The sequence below is a fragment of the Mobula birostris genome, chromosome 18 (genome assembly GCF_030028105.1).
Source record: "Mobula birostris isolate sMobBir1 chromosome 18, sMobBir1.hap1, whole genome shotgun sequence".
In the NCBI taxonomy this organism is placed as follows: Eukaryota; Metazoa; Chordata; class Chondrichthyes; order Myliobatiformes; family Myliobatidae; genus Mobula; species Mobula birostris.
The window spans coordinates 36,989,081-37,009,687 of NC_092387.1; the positions used below are offsets into that span (position 1 = coordinate 36,989,081).

General features: G+C 41.5%; 1 protein-coding gene across 2 annotated transcripts in view; it reads left to right on the forward strand.

Annotated features, from left to right (window-relative positions):
• The window catches only part of LOC140212057 (transmembrane protein 150A-like), a 78,555-nt gene that overhangs the window by 42,248 nt on the left and 15,700 nt on the right, over window positions 1–20,607 (forward strand). For both annotated transcript variants that reach the window (XM_072282522.1, XM_072282523.1), the window contains one exon: window positions 2,687–2,814. In XM_072282522.1, coding sequence (XP_072138623.1) covers window positions 2,687–2,814 — 128 coding nt within the window. The remainder of the gene's footprint in view (window positions 1–2,686; window positions 2,815–20,607) is intronic.

Here is a 20,607-nt window from a genome sequence, read left to right on the forward strand (position 1 = left end):
ATCCATATTCCTGTAGCTAGTATCCTTCCTCATTATTGTACTGTTCCCCTCCTTTTTTTTTAAACTAAAAAGTAGTGCCATTGTTACAAAACCGAAGTTACCCATTCAGTTTTAATCTGCCTGCTCCACCATTTCAGAGCCAGTGGAGAAATGCAATGAGCTGACAATCATTGCTAGGATGGAGGTTGTGGCTGAGAGACTTGCCCACACAGGGAGTGGATTTGGAATTCCATCAGCAGATAAAGGGAACTCTGGAGTCAGGATTGGTTGGATGGGTGCTTTGTAATTATTGGAATATAATTGTATGCAATTGGACTGGAGTTCAACAGTTAGAAGTAGGGAGGAAACCCAAGAATAATACATAAGATTTGCAGTGCAAAAACAGTATATTTAGTTCTACAGCTCCTTGTTTTTTAAAGTATTATTAATTGGAAGGTGAGCGTTACTGTCAAGGAAAATTACCTTCTTGAGTGATTCTCTCTGGTGAATATACTCTCACAAAGGTATTGTGTGGAGAATTCCAGGATTTAGACCCAGCAACCCCAAAGGAACCACAATACCTGTCCAATTCAGAATGATGTGCCATTTGTAGAGAAACTTGCAGGCAGTGGTGTTCCAACATATCTGCTGCCTTTGTTCATTTTGTGGGAAAGTTTGCTAGTCTGGGTCTCAAACTCAGCGAAGATGAATAAGTGCTTCCATCACAGATCACATGTGGAAGAGGAAATGGTTGTTTATGGAGGCCTGTCAAGTGGAGTGTGCTTTCTCCATTCTGATGACACTCAGCATGTTGTAGAACTGCTGACTCTCCAACGGGAGAAAGAAACACAATGTTGGAACAAATGTTGCTCACCAACCCATAAATGTTCTGGAAAATCTAGAGGAAACTTTGTCCATGTTCCTGGTGGTTTCTCTGTGGAAATCTATGGATGTTGTTTCATGTAACATTTGCAGCTTCTTCCCTTTTTATACTTGTCATGGTCTAGTTCAGGAATCCATGAACTCCTTACTTAATGGTATTGGTCCATGGCATAAAAAAGGTTGGCAACCCCTGCTCTAGTTTCACAGACATTCTTTATGTCAATGAGTTTTCCTACTCAGCCAAATGTTATTCCCACTGTGATATAATTAACTTCTCTAAACTAGACTTCTAACTTGCAAGGGGTTTACAGTCTACAGTGAATGCTAAATTGGTAGTTTAGTGCGAGCTTAGAATGTGTGTTATTTTTAGGCCAGTTTTGAGAATTTAGGAGTATTATTTCTATATTATAAAGGATCAGTCTGTGGCCATTACCCCAATAAGAAGCAGTCTGAGAAACTGCAGGATTGATCATGGGTTCAGAATTGTGCAGACAAGATAAAAAGAGAGCATTTAGATCTTTTACATCACAAGCCACATGTATTAAGAGGATGATTCTGTGGACTTTTGGGTCACCACTGCCAACCAGCTGGTAAATAGGACTGTGGAACCATTCCTGCTCTGTGCTTCTTAACTTCAGTCAATGCTGCTGAGAAATCTGTTTTTCATAACAACTTTTCCACCTTTCCGTAACAATCATTAGACTGGGTGTAACACCAAATTATCAACCTCTCCTTGTTACAATGTAACCCATCATTTACCAAGATTCCAACTGTGGCTCAGTGACTGGCACTGTGATATCTCGGTCTGAAGGCCGGGTTAAAATCCGACTCGAGGGATTTGAAATTAATACAGTAGTATTATACTGTCAGAAGTGCCACGTTATGGATGGAATGGGAATTCAAAGCTTTACCTGCTGTGTGAAGAGATATTTTAGAAATGTGTACATTTTTCATAAAGCTGGAATAATCCATAGATACTGTACATCATGCATCAACACCTAAACAAATTATCTAGTCTTTTTATTCAATTCTATTTATCAGAGTACAAATTGGCTGCCACAGTCTCTACATCACAGTAGGGAACACATTTTTAAAATATAAATAAATCAAAAGTAACTATTATTCTGCATAACTGCCAGTGCACAATCTTTTGCAGACGATGGCAATTCAACGTTAATAATCTCTAAGAACCATCATCCTCATGTCCATTGTTTCCTCATATCTTAGCATCTACTGAACTTGAAAATGCTTTGACTTGACTTCAGTGTAGTTTGCCGAACTGAGGTAATAAGAAATGCTAAGTTTGTTAACCAAGTTTTTGTATATGGCTTCTGAACATCATATTTTTTTAAAAAGTAATTTAAGACCCATTTTATTTATTTTTTTAATCTTATACTGCTGTGGCCACTTATGTGAGTCAGTACTTTTGAGATCAGATGTAGAAAGTCTGTCACAACATTTCCCAACAAATAGATGCAGGCAATGAATGAACATTGGCCTTTGAGGATGGATCCATGAATATAAAATATACAGTATTTGAATAAATTCTCAGGGTGTATTGTTTAAAAAGGAAATAAGTTATAACTGAACTTACTCAATATTGCCCAAGAGATTAAAAGAGTACTTGTGAGTGAAAATATTTTTTTTTGATAAATGATCTTTTTGTGAACCGCTGCAAAGTTAGTAAACCCTGAATGTTGTATGAGTGGGTGAGTAGACTACTGTAGTTCCATGGTGTATGGCAAGAGGTTTCCTCTTTAATCCTGCCTTATTTGAAATATTGCAGCTTAATCAGCCAATGGGTCACAATGTCCTTTTGTTTCAGTGATGTTGCTCGGTTTACTGCGCTATGCACATGTGAAGGAGAGACACCAGAAGTGTTTACTGAATACTGCAGCGCTGGTTACGTGTTGGAGCTGTGCTGCAGGCCTCATCATTGTGGGAAACTTCCAGGTAAAAAAAATCAAGAAACTTTAGGTGGAGGAGAGACTTTTGCCTACCTGTTAGTCCTTTTGATGAAATTGTTTTTCTCTATTAGTAAGGTAAGAACTTCATTGAAACAGATAACTCCACATCTACACTGCAACATAAATTGCATTTCAAACTAATTCTACAACAAAAAGTAAACCAAGAGCGGTAGAGAGTCACTTTACAAGATTTCAGGATGTCTCAGCTATCGAAATACTCTGTAACATTAGTCTTTTCTTTGGTCAAAATATAGTTGTCAGGGCGGGAAAAAGGAGGCTGTTATTTTTTGTTACTCCAAAAACTAATTGAAAGAAAAACACGGGAGTCCAGGAAAACGTGTCTACTTTGTTTTACTTTTAGTGAGGCACTCACATATGACGTGGTGGCATAGTGACGTATGCCATTCATGTACTTTTACATATAACTCATAATGAATTATGTAAACAACAAAGAATACTTAATTAAACAATATATTCACAATATTACTCAAATTTTACTGAAATATTAAATACCCTACAGAAACCTAACTCTAAATGTGCCCACCTCCTCATAAAATGCTCAGAGCATATTCTTGTCATAACCAATACTCTGTCTTGTCAGAGAGGCAAGCACTGAACCTTATGGCAACACCTCCAGTTAAGCGACTGGCACCTTTTTAGATACTATTAAGTTCAAATTCAAGTTCAAGTTCAAATTTAATTGTCCTTCAACCATACAGCTAAATGAAATAGTGTTCCTCCGGGGCCAGGGTGCATACAGTTACAGTACATACATTGCACAGCACATATGGTTACGATAGCATATACAGTCACAAAGTTAATGTTAACATGTTCCTGAGTGGCATGGCCTGTAGATTGATGATGCATGGGTTGTTGTCTGGGAGCCACTTTTCTGCAAGAACAAGCATATAGTAGTTCTTCATCTTGTGTCATGCTGGGTCAGCTGCAGAAGAAAGCAATCCAACTTGTCTTCCAGTAAGTGAACACTACAGAGCAGCACCAACAGGAGAGCCAACCCCAAACCCAGCAAGGATTTCAGCATGCCCACCAGGCCTCTGTTCTCTCCCACACCTCCTCTGGTGCATCCTTCCCTGGAAGGCTGTAACAGGTAAAGTTGCAGCTTAAGGGCTGGTCTGGGCAACAGCCGAGGACGTTTAGTTCCACAGCTGTCAGTCTCGGCAATAAACCAATGAATTGAAATTACAGTATTTTGTATTACCAATATCCATCACGGTCTTGTGATCACAAGAAAAATATTTGTACATTTGTCGGACCACTGCAACCAAGCGTGCCACCATTTTACTGAAAGCTGTTTCAAATATCATCATTTGAATGGCAGACAGCAAAGATACTGTATTACAAACACCATGGCAGGTAGTCTGGACCATTGGAAAGACCACTGCCTGTATCACTTTATCATTTCCACCATGATGGCCTTGAAAACATCAACCTCAACAGAAATCTTGCAGCAAGAAAATTAATGTCACTGCAGGTAACTCAAGGGTACCTCTTAGATCCTCAGAAAACCAGTCCAATCTCAGCCAAAAGGAGGCTCGGATGTTTACAACATATGAACTCATGTGTAATTCACTTTAATTAGTCTTCAAAGAGACTATTGGCTTGGGTACCAAGAGGATGCAGTGGCAGTAACTAGGGGTATTCAGGAATTAATTCATCAAAGTCTCAAGGTGTTCTGGGATTAGAGTCTCCACCCAACGTCAAGAGAAAAGAAACAGGTATCTGAGAACTGAGCAGAAAGCCAGTGACCTAAAGGATAGAGCGAGGTGGGAAGAGCACCAGAGGGCCAACAAATTGCTGACTGCCATGATATACACAGGATTTTCATTTCTGTCAAGGCACTATCCCACTGACAGTCAAGTATGTTGGCATTCATTTCAAGAGGACTGAAGTATAAAAGCAAGCACATAATGCTCAGAATTTATAAGGCATTAGTCAGACCACCTTTGGGTTATTGTGAGCAGTTCTGGGTCCCATATCTAAGAAAGGATGCGTTGGTTTTGGAGACGGATCAGTGGATGTTTGAGAATGATCCCAAGAATGAAAGGGTTAATCTATGAGGAGCATTTGATTGTTTTGAGCCTGTAGTCACTGGGGTTTAGAAGAATGGAGAGGGTGTTTAGAATCAGAGGGCACAGCTTCAGAATAGAAGGACATCCCTTTAGGACAGAGATGAGGAACTGTTTTAGCCAGAGGGTGGTGAATTCTGCTCTTATGTCTCATAATCTTATGGAATCTGGGGAACGCATTGCCACAGATGGCTGTGGAGAACAAATAAATGGAAATAAATGGGTATATCTGGGTATATTGGAGTGGCATGGTAGGATAGCAGTGGTATAGTTCCTTACAGCACCAATGACCTGGGTTCAGTTCCTGTTGCTGCCTGTAAGGAGTTTGTATGTTTCCTCCATGACTGCATGGGTTTCCTCCAGGTGCTCCAGTTTCCTCCCAAATTCCAAAGGCATATGGATTAGAGTTAGAAAGTTATGGGCAAGCCATGTTGACAGCGGAAGCATGGTGACTCTTGTGGGCTGCCCCCAGCACATCCTCGGATTGTGTTAGTCGTTGACGCAAACAAACCATTTCACTGCATGTTTTGATGTGACAAATAAAGCTAATCTTTATCTTTAAATCATTAAAGCAAAGAATGATAGGTTCATAATTATTGAGGTTGTCAAAGGTTGTGGAGTGAAGGCAGGAGAATGGGAGGAGAGGGATAATAATTCAGATCAAATGGCAGTGCAGACTCACCCTAACCCTAACCCTAATCCTGCTCTTATGTCTTACGGTCTTGTGAATTTATTAAGGACAAAGGAGCACTCAGTGCCTATTGAAAGAAACTCTTTGAAGATGAGCTTAATCATGCCTCTTTCAATGACATAAGTACCCTTTGATTTAGCAAAGTATTTGGTGTAGCCTCAGAACTGCTCTGACTAGGAAATCCAAAGGGCTATGTGCCAAGTGAAACACAACAAAGATTTGGAAGGCGATTATGCATATCGCTGCTGAAGTCATAAACGCACAGCCTGATCGTTTACACGTGAGAAGGGGATAATATGCGAGGGGACACTCTAGATATCATATTCATGATCATATTTATGAAAGGACTGTGGTACCTCATAGGACTCTCCCTTATTATTTGCACACAGAAAGTCATTGTCGAGTTCATCCTAACCATCTCCTCCACTGGCCTCAGAGCTGCTCACAGGATGCTATTGATTTTGAGAACAGTGGATATGATCTTCATTGCCAAGCAATTCCAAGAGAAATTCAGCAGCCCAAATCTCTGTATATGATCCTTTTACTCCAACTGCAAAAGATTGTGCGAACCTTCCTCAAATTCAGCTGGCCAAAGCATTTGCTGCCATCTTATATTTGTTCATCGACAGTTGTCGGTGCCTGGAGGTTTATGACAGGGAGAGCTTCTCCCTTCTGCCGCCTGCTATCGGGGACTATCAGGCGTCAATCGGAACTTTGAGACTTTTTTTTACCGTTCCCATGGTCCGCTCTTTATCAAATTATGGTATTGCTTTGCACTGCTGTAACAATATGTTATAATTATGTGATCCTGTCAGTGTTAGTCTTTGGTTTGTCCTTTTTTTTTTGTGATATCACTCTGGAGGAACATTGTATCATTTCTTAATGCATGCATGCATTTCTAAATGACAATAAATGAGGACTGAGTGTCCTCATAATCATAATCATAATTTAATCTAATCTAATTTAACTGACCTGCCCTCGGCTGATCCAGTTTCAGTGCATCAGTAAATCAGCATCAATGCCTCAACAAGTCTTTCAATCTTTGACAAAGACAAGAGATTCTGCAGATGCTGGAAACCCAAAGTAACACATAAAAAATGTTGGAGGAACTCAGCAGGTCAGGCAACATGTAGGGAAAGGAAGAAAGAGTCAATGTTTCAGGCCAAGACCCTTCATCAGGACTGGAAAGGAAGGGGGAAGATGCCAGATTAAGAAGATGGATGGAGGGGAAAGAGTACAACCTAGTAGATGATCGGTAAAGCCAGGTGAGATTTAAGGTACAATGGCGGGGCAGGTGGAGAGAGGAATGAAGTGAGAAGGTTGAAAGGTAAAGGGCCGACAAAGAAGGAAGCTGAAAGGAGAGGAAAGTGGTCCACTGGAGAAAGGTAAGGAGGATGGGCACCAGAGGAAGGTGAGAGGTAGGTGAGGAGAAGAGAAGAGGTAAGAGGGGAGCAGAAAGTGGATTGGAAGAAGAGAGGAGAGGGAGGGGGAGAAATTACCAGCAGCTAGAGAAATCATTCATCTTGTCAACTGGAGGCTACCCAGACAGAATATGAGGTGTTGCTGCTTCAACTTGAGAGTGGCCTCATCGTGGCAGTAGAGGAGGCCACTGACCGACAAGTGGGATTGTTTATGGGAATTGGAATTAAAATGGATGGCACAGAGTGAAGGTGGTCAGCAAAGCAGCAACCCAGTCTACAATGGGTCTCAGCGACGTACTGGATACAGTAGGTGACCCCGACAGTCTCGCAGGTGAAGTGTTGCCTCACCTGGAAGGACTGTTTGTAGCTCTGAATGGAGGTGAGGGAGGAGGTGAATGGGCAGGTGTAGCTCTGAGGCTGCTTGCAGGGGAAATCAGTGGAGAGGGATGAATGGACAAGGGAAGCATGGATGGAGCGATCTCTGCAGAAAGCAGAGAGTGAGGGGAGGAGGGTAAATATATATTTGGTGGCAGGATCCTGTTGAAGATGGCTCAAGTTGTGGAGAATGATGTGCTGGATGTGGAGGCTCATGGAGTGGTGGGTAAGGACAAGAGGAACTCTATCACTGTTAAGATGGCAGGAAGATGGGATGAGGGCAGATGTCTGGGAAATGGAGGAGATGCATATGAGAGCAGCATCAATGGTGGAAGAAGGAAAACTCCATTCTTTGACTAATGTTCCAGAAAGGAAAGTCTCATTCTGGGAACAGAGGAAGTGGAGACAGAAGAACAGAGAAAAAGGAATGGCATTTTTACGAATGATAGGGTGGGAAGAAGTATAGTCAAGATAACTGTGAGAGCCAGTAGGCTTATAAAAGATTTCAGGAGACAGTCTGTCTCCAGAGATGGAAACAGAGAGATCGAGACAAGGGAGAGAGGTATCAGAAATGGACTAAGTGAACTTAAGGACAGGGTGGACATTGGAGGCAAAGTTGATGAAATTGACAAGCTCACCTTGGGTGTCTGAATAGCACCAACGCAGTCATCAACGTAGCACAGAAAGATTTGGGGAGTGTTACCAGTGAAGGCTTGGAACATGGCCTGTTCCACACAGCCAGTGAAAAGGCCAGGACAGCTGGAGCCCATCCAACTTCCCATGTCTACACATTAGGTCTGGAAGAGCTGTAAGAGAAGCTGGAAGATAATCTTTAATCTTTTTCCCTGCAATGATGCATATCACCTCCGGCAAGTTTCCTCCTGCTATGCAAATTACCTGCAGGATAAATGGGAAACTGTTCAATGCATGTTGGATCCTCTCTGAAACCGAGGTCACTCCAACTGCAGTAACTGAGCCGTAGTACACATTGACACTTGGACATACTCCTGGTCATTGCTGATTTGTTCACTAAAGCATTAGAGAGGCCAGGCAATGTGCTCAACATTTGTGAACACTAACATGTTTTTTCGACTGTACAACTATATCCTTCAACAGATTGGGGGAGGAGTAGTCAACCTGGCCTGTCCTGCCTTGTTAATATGGTCATGGCTGATCTACCCCAGGCTCAGCTCCTGTTCTGTGCTAGGGACCCAGAGATCTCAATCCCCCTATTTTTCAAATAAGTATCTACCTTCTTTAAACATCTCCTGTGACTTACCTTTTACAAACCTCTAGAATAAACAATTCAAGAAATCAAGAGATTCCCAATCCTTCCCACATCCCAGTTACTGTCTCTCAGCAAAGGCAAATGAAATTCACCCCAGCCTGCAGTGGCCAATGCAGCCTTTGTCCAACAGAGGAAAAGGCTGTTTGAAGATCACTACCTCAAACCTTACTGATGACTGGGAGCAATGATCCCTGCCCTCCTCTCTTTAACTGAGGCTTGGATAACTCATAGCCTCTGCAAGGCAATGGAGAGATGCCACCAACACTGTCTCCTCATCTTCCTCCAAATCTGCTGGACAGTTAAAAGAATCAATGCCAGCATCTCCTTCCAGGTTAACATATCCAGCACTGAATGCCCTATTTGGACTCAGTCAGCTTCAGGTGGCACTAAATTCCTGACCTCTATTTTGAGTTTTGTCATGGCAAGAGATTAGAGAATAGGAGATTAAAGGTAAAAGGTGTAAAGATGTCTTTAAGAACAATGGCACAAAGGGCTTCATATTCGTACATCACAGAGCACAAGGGAGCTAAGTGTAAATGGCAGGTGGCATGTTGCACCTCATAAGCTACCTACCTCCGGGTCCTATAAAGTGCCTCCTGTAACATAGCAGCAGAGTAAGGTGGTCCTGCATTGGCCTCAGAACTTGCAGAATTAGCAAGTGATCCTCAGGTCTAAGAAGAGTAGTGAGAATGCAACTTGCGGCTGCATTAATAATTCCATTAGATTCAATGTTGTGGTGGGAAAGGACAAAAACAGAGCAAAACAGAAAGTTTTAATTTGGAATAAGGCCAAATTTACCTTGCCAGATATGATTTAGTCAATAAAAACAGATACAGCTGAAAATACTCAGCACCTGTGGAAAGAGCAATTATGAAACAATTGCATTTCAATTCTGGGACCGTCTGTCAGAGTGAAGAAAGCAAATTGGTTTTCAGTGGCAGAAAAGGGGATGGACAGAGCAAAGAGACTATCGCAGGTAGGGTGATACCAAAAGCCTTTAATAGCAGGGTTGTACGATATGCCCAGCAAAAAGCAAAAAGAAAAACTGAGCTAAAACGATGACTGTCATAACTGACCCGTTCTTATATAAGCAGAAAGAAAGAGTGAATTATCTAAAACTGGAAAAGAGTCCATGTGCCCAGAGGAGTGGTTGTTCCTTAAGCTTGACAGGAAGCCGGAGACATAAAGACTGGAGTGGGAGTGGAAAGTTGAATTAAGGTGATAAGCAACTGAAAGCGCAGGAAGTCTGTGTTGTTGAGTATTTGAATTCTGGAAGTTATTTGCCAAGGCGCCAAACTGAAACCTACTTTACAAGGTAAATGCTCATGGGTTTGACAGTAGTATAATAGCATTGATAACAGACAGTGGCCAGCGTAGGTGGTCATTTTCACATTGGCAGGTAGTCACTAGTGAGATGCTTTAGAGATCAGTGCTCAATCTCAAAGTTTTACAGAGTCTCTTTGCCCAAACAATTCCACAATCGTCATTGAGCACCTGGCACAATGCTTACTTACTGCCTGTTACGTCCTGGTGTTCAGGCAGCAATGAAGGTCCTAAATCCAAGTCTTGGAAGGATTCTTCATTGCTCTTTACATAACAATTCTGTTAGACCAGTCAGGATTGTTAGCCCTGAGCCGAACCCCTAAACCTGGTGGACTGGTGGACCACGCTTAGTCTATCTAGCCTCTACCCTTTTATCTGTTTGGCATGGGTGATCCCACCAAGAGCCAAGAACGATGATTGCAGCCAGCACAGCTCTCTGGGTCATTGACGCACACTAGCCTCCAGGTCCTCTTGGAGGAGCTGTCACATATTAAACTCATTTTACTTGCTTTGGAGGTGGTACAGTGAAGTTTCATTGATTCCCAAAAGATCTTCTGATGTGAAAGTAGGCTATACTCTCTAAAATGCAAAGAAATAAGAGGTGAAACATTTGAGATTCTGAGAGAACTTGACCATACAGATGCTGAAAGCTTCTTTTCCTTAGTGGAGAGTCTAGAATTGGGGGAATAATCTTAAAATAAGGAAATGGCTGTATAGGTTTGAGATTAGGAAATATTTCTTCCCTCTGTTGGTTGTAAGTTTTCATCCTAATAGCTGGAGCTGCCTTGGGGTTTATAGTGACAATCTGCTAATTCAGTCCAGAAAATGCTACAGATAGCTTTTCTACTTGGGGTACCCTACGGTGATAAAAATACTTATGAAGTCAAGTAGACCAACCAATGTCAACAGTAGCTCAACAATCACATGAAAGAAAAATTAGACACCACACGTATTGGATGGAGGGAGGGCATAATAGCTAAACTATAGCTGAATGGATATATGTCTTAAATTTATTGACAAAGGTATTAAATAAAACAGAACTAAACTCTTAGTAGACAAAGTGCAATGGTAGTTATGAATTTGTGCTGTGCTTTGTTTGTACTTTCAGTATTGCACACAGTTCTGGTCACAAAGGTACCTTTGTCAGGTGATGGGGGGCAGTACAGCAAATAGCAGTGAGGTGCATCTCCAATGTCAGAGAATTTACTAATGATAAGAGAGGAGAAAAGTTTGGGCCCAGAAGTTGATTAGCACCAGGCCTGTGAGGAAGCAGAAGTCTGTCACATACAGAATGCCAGGCCTTCTTTACAACAAATTTGAATTTGTTGTTGGCAACAGATGGATGTGATAGGTCCTTGGAGAAGAGATGGGTAACTGAAGAGCTGATAGCTGAACGTGAATTTCAGAGGGATGAAGAATTTCATCAAGGAATGCTGAGGTGTCTCTATGAATATATCACTCACCATAATGAGATTCAAGCCCATTTCGAGCCAATAAGTTTGTTCCATTTCTGAATTTTTAGCCCTTGAGTAGTGGCTTCTGAATGGTGAGTATAGGATTTATAAAGTAACACCTCTATAGAAAAAGTTAACATTTCTTTCCATGGGTTCTATAAATTATTTTCTATAGACTATACAGAAAATGTATGTTAAGTTACACTAATAGAGTAAACTTAGGAGACATGACTTCAAATTGATAATTTCAGAAAATACTTCTTCACAAGAAGAGGTGTCTTTAACTGCAGGGCACCTGATGAGAGTATTTGGACCTCTAATATGCACTTGACTATCTGACACCTCGGGGAACAAAGCCTAGGACTTCCCAGACATGCAGCTCACATTTTCAGTTCTAACAAAAATCCCAGTGGAATGTTAAACCTCTTTTAGGATGCTCACCTAACACTGATTTACCCATTTTTTCTCCTCTTCTAGTAAACATTTTACGATATCATAATGTTATCAAATCCGTGCAAGTGCTTTTTCTTAAATCTGGAACACACTGGGGAAAAATACCATCTCTTGGTTCAATTCCATGCACTTGAATGCTATTAGTATGTCATGCTGGTTCGTCAGCAGTAAGTGTAGTCCTGCAGCATTTTGCACCAGCTGGTGTAGATACAAGACTATGGAGTCTGCTGCTGAAGTTTAACTTAGAACTCATCTCCAGGGGAGACTTACCTCTCACTGGAGTAATAAGCAATTAGCAGTAACACTGGCCCTCAGAGAGCATTTTACTCACTATGAAAAGTGAATCTTTGAGGTTTCAAGTCCCAGCTCAAATCAGGATATAATGGAGTTCTGCACGAAGACTAATTTCAATCTTGAGTGCAAAATACACAGAGATAAAGCATACATTAAAACATCAATTTTAGCTAAAGGTGTAAAATGAGATTTAAATATTAGAGAAGGAAAGTTAAATGAATGGTTTGGAGAATAAATGACCACCAAGGAGAGATGTTACAAACCTGCCCTTAATTTTATTGTAACTATTTTAAATTAAGATCGTATAAATCTTAATTTAAGATTTGTACAACTTATATTAATGCCCATTTATGATACCTTTAATGGCACCTGATGTCATTAAAAAAGCTCATTGCATAGAAAACTCAAGGCTTGGAGCTGGTAGGATGGTGTTGTGCTCAGACACAGTGGCCTCTCTGGGTCCAGTCAACAGTGTATTTGTTCAACTTGTACATCGTTTTTATGATCGCAAGTCACTGCTGTATGCTGCGAACATCAAGTATTGCACGAGTATTTGATAATTGAGTTGCTCAGTAATGATGGAACTGGACTTACTGCGCACCATTGCTGTGTTGTCGCCTGGACTTGTTGGACAGTGAGCAGTACGAGTGATTGTCTCGGACATTTTTATTGTGATTGCAAGGCCCTGTTGGACAATGGCAACAGAGAACACTATAAGTCTGATTCACTGGTTCGTTAGCGAGACAGATGACAGGGGAGCCGTGTTGCCTTGGTTGTGACAAGGACTAGGCCCTCCTGACACATTGCAGGCTGTTGCAGCCACCCAGGGGAGGAGATGCCAAGGCAGTGTGGCAGAGATCAAGGGCTTTGTGGGGATGCTGGAATCTGTACTTGGTTTGGGGGCTGGTCGCTCTTATCAGTGCTGCCCTCCGGTGTTCACTCAGTGGAAGAACAAGCTGAATCTGGACAACCTACCATCAATCTATAGCGATGCCATCCAAGGACTGGGGCTATATATTTTTTTCTTTATGATTGTATTTTTTTCTGAAATTGTAACCATATTTGTGCCATTTTTCTGAAATCATAACTATTTATGCTATGTGCTATGTACCGTGTGCTCTGTGCTGTTGGTAATGTGTTCAGCACCCTGGCTCTGGAGGATTGTTTCATTTGGCTGTATTCAGGTATGGTTGAATAATAATTTCACTTCAACTTGGAGGGATTGCAGATGACAGAGCAATAGATTCTGCTCAAGTACAATTTTACCTTATCACGTAAGCATTTCATGGTGAGATTGGATTGAATTATTGTTCCAGATGAATTTTTACACCTTTAGACTTTAAATAGTTGACAGTGGAATCATACTATTGTAATTTCTTCCTCAAAATTGACCATGTCAGCCATATCTCACCTGACTTAGCAGGTTTTGGTGTCAGGTACAAAAATGTAATGTTTTGAAAACTAGTTTTCTCCATCTCAGGCTTTACATCTGATGGTCATCCTTGAAATGTAGCAACAAGGTATTTACAGTAGATCCCAAAACAACAATGAAATAAATGATTGAATCTTCTGCTTTTGATGTTGCTCTGGGGATCACAATCGACCAGGACACCAAGAGGACCTCTCTCCTCTTCTTTGAATTGTGTGTGGAATCTCTTACAACCCAAGAGTGCAGACAGGGCCTTGGCTTAATGTCTGATCCTACAGCAACACACACAAAATGCTGGAGGAACTCAGCAGGTCAGGCAGCATCTATGGAGATGAATGAACATTCGACGTTTCGGGCCGAGACCCTTAGTCAGGACTGGAAAGGAAGGGGAAGGATGCCAAGTAAAACTGTGGGGGGGAGGGGAAAGAGCTGGAAGATAATAGGTAAAGTCAAGGGCTGATGAAGAAAGAATTCGATAGGAGAAGAGCATGGGCAGTAGGAGGAAGGGAAGGAGGAGGGGAGCAAGGAGGAAGTAATAGGCAGGTGAGAAGAAGTAAAAGGTCAGCGTGGGGAATAGAGGAAGCAGTGTTGGGAATTATTCACTGGAAGAAGAAATCAATGTTCATGCCATCAGGTTGGAGGCTACCCAGACGGAATATAAGGTGTTGCTCCTCCACACTGAGGGTGGCCTCATCTTGGCACAAAAGGAGGTCATGGATTGACACGTGGGAATGGGAATGGGATTCAAAATATTTGGCCACTGGGAAGTCACACTTGTGACGGATGGTGCGGAGGTTCTCGATGAAATGCTCCCCCAATTTACAGCAGGTCTCACCAACGTAGAGGAGGCCACATCAGGAGTATCGGACACAATTTGCAGCTGAAGTGTTGTCTCACCTGGAAGGACTGTTTGGGGCCTGAACTGAGGTGAGGGAGGAGATATATGGACCTCTTGCAGGGATAAGAAGCATCCTAGAGGCCTATCTTAAACAAGGCTGTGTGTATTGCTGCCTTAGACTTGATTATACTCATGCCACTAGAATATAACTTGGAACTGCAATCTCCTAACTCAGATATATTAGGATAACCTTATTAAAAACAAAGGGTTATTCAGTCAGGTCCTGGAAAAACTTTAACTGAGGACATAAACAGCATGAGATTCTACAGATGCTGAAAATCAAGAGTAACGTACACAAAATGCTGGAGAAACTCAGCAAGTCGGGCAGCATCTATGGAGAGGAATAAAGAACCAACATTTCAGTCCGAGACCCTTCACGAGGACTTGAAAGGAAGGGGGTGGGGGTAAAGGCAGAGTAAGAAGGTGGGGGAGACAAAGGAATACAAGCTAGAAGATGACAGATCAGGGGTTGAACTGAGCTGCTGAGTTCCTCCAGCATTTTGTGTGTGCTGCTCTTTAACATGAGGAGAAAATGAGTGAGATGGGACATATATTCTGCTTAAGAGAATGAGAGATTGATTTTAGAAATGCATAAAAATCCTTAGAAATCCTTAGGGTTGCTACTATGAGACCATATAACCATATAACCATACAACAATTACAGCACGGAAACAGGCCATCTCGACCCTTCTAGTCCATGCTGAACTCTTACTCTCATTTAGTCCCACTGACCTGCACTCAGTCCATAACCCTCCATTCCTTTCCTGTCCATATATCTGTCCAATTTAACTTTAAAAGACAACATCGAACCTGCTTCAACCACTTCTGCTGGAAGCTCATTCCTCACAGCAACCACTCTCTGAGTAAAGAAGTTCCCCCTCATGTTACCCCTAAACTTTTGTCCTTTAACTCTCAACTCATGTCCTCTTGTTTGAATCTTGCCTACTCTCAATGGAAAAAGCCTATCCACGTCAACTCTATCAATCCCCTTCACAATTTTAAACACCTCTATCAAGTCCCCCCTCAACCTCCTACGCTCCAAAGAATAAAGACCTAACTTGTTCAATCTTTCTCTGTAACTTAGGAGATGAAACCCAGGCAACATTTTAGTAAACCTCCTCTGTACTCTCTCAATTTTATTGACATCTTTCCTATAATTCGGTGAACAGACTGCACACAATACTCCAAATTTGGCCTTACCAATACCCTATAGAATTTCAACATTACATCCCAACTCCTATACTCAATGCTCTGATTAATAAAGGCCAGCATACCAAAAACTTTCTTCACCACCCTATCCACATGAGATTCCAGCTTCAGGGAACTATGCACCATTATTCCTAGATCCCTTTGTTCTACAGTATTCTTCAATGCCCTACCATTTACCATGTATGTCCAATTTTGATTAGTCCTACCAAAATGTAGCACCTCTCATTTTTCAGCATTAAACTCCATCTGCCCATCTTTCAGACTATATCTCCTGACACATCATTATTATGTGCTGTGTCGTATGACCTGGGTGATCATGATTTATGACCATGATTGTTCTTGGCAAATTTTTCTACAGAAATGGTTGCTATTGCCTTCTTCTAGGCAGTGTCTTTACAAGATGGGTGACCCCAGCCATTACCAATACTCTTCAGAAGTTTTCTGTCTGGCGTCAGTGGTCACATAACCAGGGCTTGTATATTCACCAGCTTCTCATATGACCATTCACCACCAGCTCCCATGGCTTCACATGACTCTAATCGGGGGGCGGGGTTAAGCAGGTGCTACACTTTGCCCAAAGGTGACCTGCAGGCCAGTGTAGGGAAGGAATATCTTACACCTCCTTTGGTCTAGACATATCTCCACCACATCACCCTACCTGCCATAACTAGATAGTCTAAAATAGGAAATAATTGCCTAAGCATCTCAGTCAATTGTGTGTCTTCAAAATTCTCTGCATCTGGGAGCTGTGGTTGCTCAATCATTCTCAGGATTGACAGAATAAATTCTCAGGTTCCAAGGGGCATGGGAAAGTAGAAATGAAGCAAGCCACAATATTGAATGGCAGACCAGGTCTAAAAGGGCCACTTTATCTATTTCTTCTATTATTGTTAGAAATAACTGAAAGTTTGCTTATTTTAAGCACAGAAATCATTTATACGATTGATTATTAAAAATAGGGCAGCTAGCTTAATAATATTCATTTTTGACCAAAATCATCAAGAAATGAATGTACCAGTCATTTAATTCCTTTACTTTTTGGGTAATTGATGTAATTGGCTGCTGTGTTTTCTTACTTAACAGCAGTGACTATATTTTGGCATTAATTGAGTAGCTGTGCAACAATGTCTTGATTCGTAAAGCAGTCTAGAAATTTATCTGTTTCTATAATGACACCAGGTGGTATTAATTATCCATGGCAAGCATTCCTTTATGCTGTGAGAGAAAACACAGCAAGACAGGGACCTGGGGTGGTGTTACAGAGATCAATATTCCTATATAAATATAAATTCCTTTTTTGAAATCAATGTAATGACAACCAAATTTAAGTAAGTCATTTTCCCATGTGTTTATTATGATATACGAAGTTTACAAGCAGTTGATTTCAGAATCTCTGTATTTTCCCGGCAGTGACAATGTCAGATACAGTACGTCTCAGTTGTATCTCTGAGTCAGAAAGTTGTGGGGTCAATTGCAAAGAACGGATTACAAAAGTAACTCAACCAGCTGCAAAGTATTGAAGGATATTGAAATAAATTAAATAAATGTGAGAAACACACATAAAATGCTGGAGGAACTTAGGCAGCATCAAGATTAATGAAGGGTCTCAGTCCAAAATATTGATTGGTCATTTCCCTTCATAGATGCTGCCTGACTCTCTGAGTTCCTCCAGCATTTTGTGTGTGATGCTTAAGATCTGCATCTGCAGAATCTCTTGTGTCTCATAAATAAATGTGAGTTTTTTAAAATGCCCCCCCCCCCATACCCTTTGAATCCAAGAACAGTTTTGGGAACCAGTGATCTCTCTATGGTTCTAGCAATTCTACAAGCCATGGCAATTCCATAGCCCGGCATATATTCGTCATAGTTCTCAGTGATTTGAACAAACAGGAAATCTTTTCACAAGCCAACTACGTAAGCACGTGTCTGAAAAGTGCTCAGGCATACTGAAAGGGCAGCTGGTAAGCATAGTTCTGATTGAGAAAAATCGGGAATATTCCATCAGACTTATGTTCTTTATGGGAACTGGAGCTACGCTATCTCCTATTTCACTGAACACGGCAAATAAAAAACTTGATTGTGGTTGCTTGATTTGGATGAACTAATACACACTGGATATTTCCTCTTGTGGTCACGTTGGCATCCATAATGGTCTGTTTAAATGCAACTTTAGTTAAACAACTGAGTGTAAACATTGCCACTGAAAAAGAAGGGTTATTTTTAAATGAATCTAGTCCAAGCTGTAGCCTTGTTAAATTGAAGTCAGTGAATAGTTCCAACGTTAAGTGATCCACTCTGGGTAAGGTTGGTGAACAATGCTGGAATTGTGTGCTTCAGCAACAACTAGCCACAAAAAAACTAACTTCATCCTGCACTACATACTGCTTTTGCAGTGATTTGTTCAATGTATCCAAATTCCTGAGATATTGAGAAAGAGATCAGCTTTCAACACACTGGCTATTCAAATATGCAGCAAATGTACCGCATAGTTCCAACATTTCTTTCCCTCCCGTCCTATTTCATCTTCTTCTATTTACAAACCCTCAGGACAGATGAGCTATGATTTACCACATCATTCAGCCAACACTCCTAGAACTTTCATCATATCAACTCTCTTGGTATACCCCTTATCATAGACTTTGTTCTCTCCAGCCCTCCCACTTCTCTGGGAGAACTTCAAATGCTGTACAAAACAATGACTTTTGGAGTTTGTGATGAAATCCTCCCAGTATTATTGGCAGGGTTTTTGCCTTTGCAACACTGCATCTGCCAGTGAGTTTGAGGTAGACTGGGATGTATCATCAGAGTAAACTATCTCACAGTGAACAGTTCAGCAAGGAAAGTTAATGTACAGTCAGCCCTCTGTATCTGCGGGTTCAGCATCCGCGGATTCAACCCACCGCAGATCGGGATCGGGAAAAAAAACCCAGAAGTTCTCTCTCTAGCACTTGTTGTTTGAGCATTGTTTGCCTCGCGTCTTGTTCGTTCGCTACTTGTGTTGTGTGTACCCTTTGTTCCTGTGAAAAAGTGGCTCCTGAAAAGCAATTAAGTGGTCAAAGCAATTCCTCAAAGGCTAAGAGGGAGCGTAAAGTACTGTAATCCAGAGATGATTAAAAGTATTACTCGTTGTTTGAGCATTGTTCGCCTTGCGTCTTGTTCGTTCGCTACTTGTGTTGTGAGCGAGGGGAAGAAGTTTAAGACTAGTAACAGATGGCTGGCTAGCTATGTAAAGTGCTACAGCCTCAAGAACTTAAAAGATCATGGGAGAATTGGTGCTGGCTGAGGCCGAGGCAGCATCAGCGTTCCCAGAAGAGCGTCTGTACTGAACACGTACAGACTTTCTTTTCTTGTCACTATTCTCTCAACAATACAGTATAATAACTATTTACATTGTATTAGGTATTATAAGTAATCCAGAGATGATTTAAAGTATACAGGAGGATGTGTGTAGGTTATATGCAAATACTACGCCATTTTATATACGGGACTTGAGCATCTGCAGAATCTGGTATCCGCGGGGCGTCCCGGAACCAAACCCCCGCGGATACAGAGGGCCGACTGTATTCAGTCAATATTTCAAGGGAAGGAAAATACTGTAAGTTCTTTCATAGAAACAAGGTAAGTTTCTCTAGGAAAATGCAAGGATTGAAGGATAGTTGTGCATAAAATCAATCACTGTTACTTACAGCCCCAAGCTTGATCAACACCCTGGCTGATTATTGTGTTGCCAGAGATGAGATGATTCTGTTATTCCAATTAATGCTTCCATTAGGTTCAAAGTAACAACAAATTGCTCGAAACTCTTGACAGGTCAGGCAGCATCTTTGGAAAGTGATGAGATCATTATTAATCCTTTACATCCTGTTTATATATCTTTTCTTGTTCCGTGACCACAACCTCACACCTTCCACCATTATCTTTCGTATTATGTAACATCCTGTGCCTTTTAATGATTTGCAGACCTTCTCCCTTGTTCTTTCATTCGCTGCTAACGCACTTACAAAATATTAGCTGGAAATATTTTGCACTGGGCTGCTGGCATTTACCACTATAAATATCAGGAATGCTAAATTCCAGCAGAATGCAGAAGTCAGAAAACTGTGCGCTCCCGAACTCTTCCTGCACTACATAAATGACTGCACCCTTGCTGAGTTTGTTAATTTAATCAACTTTGCCTTCAAATTCCTGCCTGCCCTTAAATTTATTTGGTCCATTTCTGACACCTGTCTCCCCTTTCTTGATTGCTCTGTCTCCATCTCTGGAGAAAAATTGTCTACAGAATTATTTCTATAAACCCACTGATTCCCATGGCTATCTTGACTATATCTCTTCCCACCCTGTCTCCTGTAAAAATGCTATACTGTTTCCTCAGTTCCTTTGTTTCCACCACATCTGTTCCCAGGATGAGATTTTCCTTTCCAGACATTAGAAATATCCTCCTTCTTCAAAGAATGGGGTTTTCCTTCATCCACCATTGATGCTGCCTTACTCGCATCTTCACCATTTCCAAGACATCCACGCTCACACTATCTTCCAGCCAGCTTAACAGGGAGAGAGTTCCTCTTGTCCTCACTTACCACCCCATGAGCCTCTGAATCCAACACATCATTCTCTGCAGCTTCCGCCATCTTCAAAGGGATCCTACCTCTAAGCACATCCTTACTTCCCTGCATTCTCCACTGATCCACAGGGATCACTCTCTCCATGATTCCCGTGTCCACTCGGCTCTCCCCACCAATCTCCTTCCTGGCTCATATCCCTGCAAGCAACAGAAATGTTACACCTCCTCCCTGACCTCCATTCAGGGCCACAAACAGTCCTTCCAGGTTCGGCAGAACTTCATTAGCGGATCTTTTG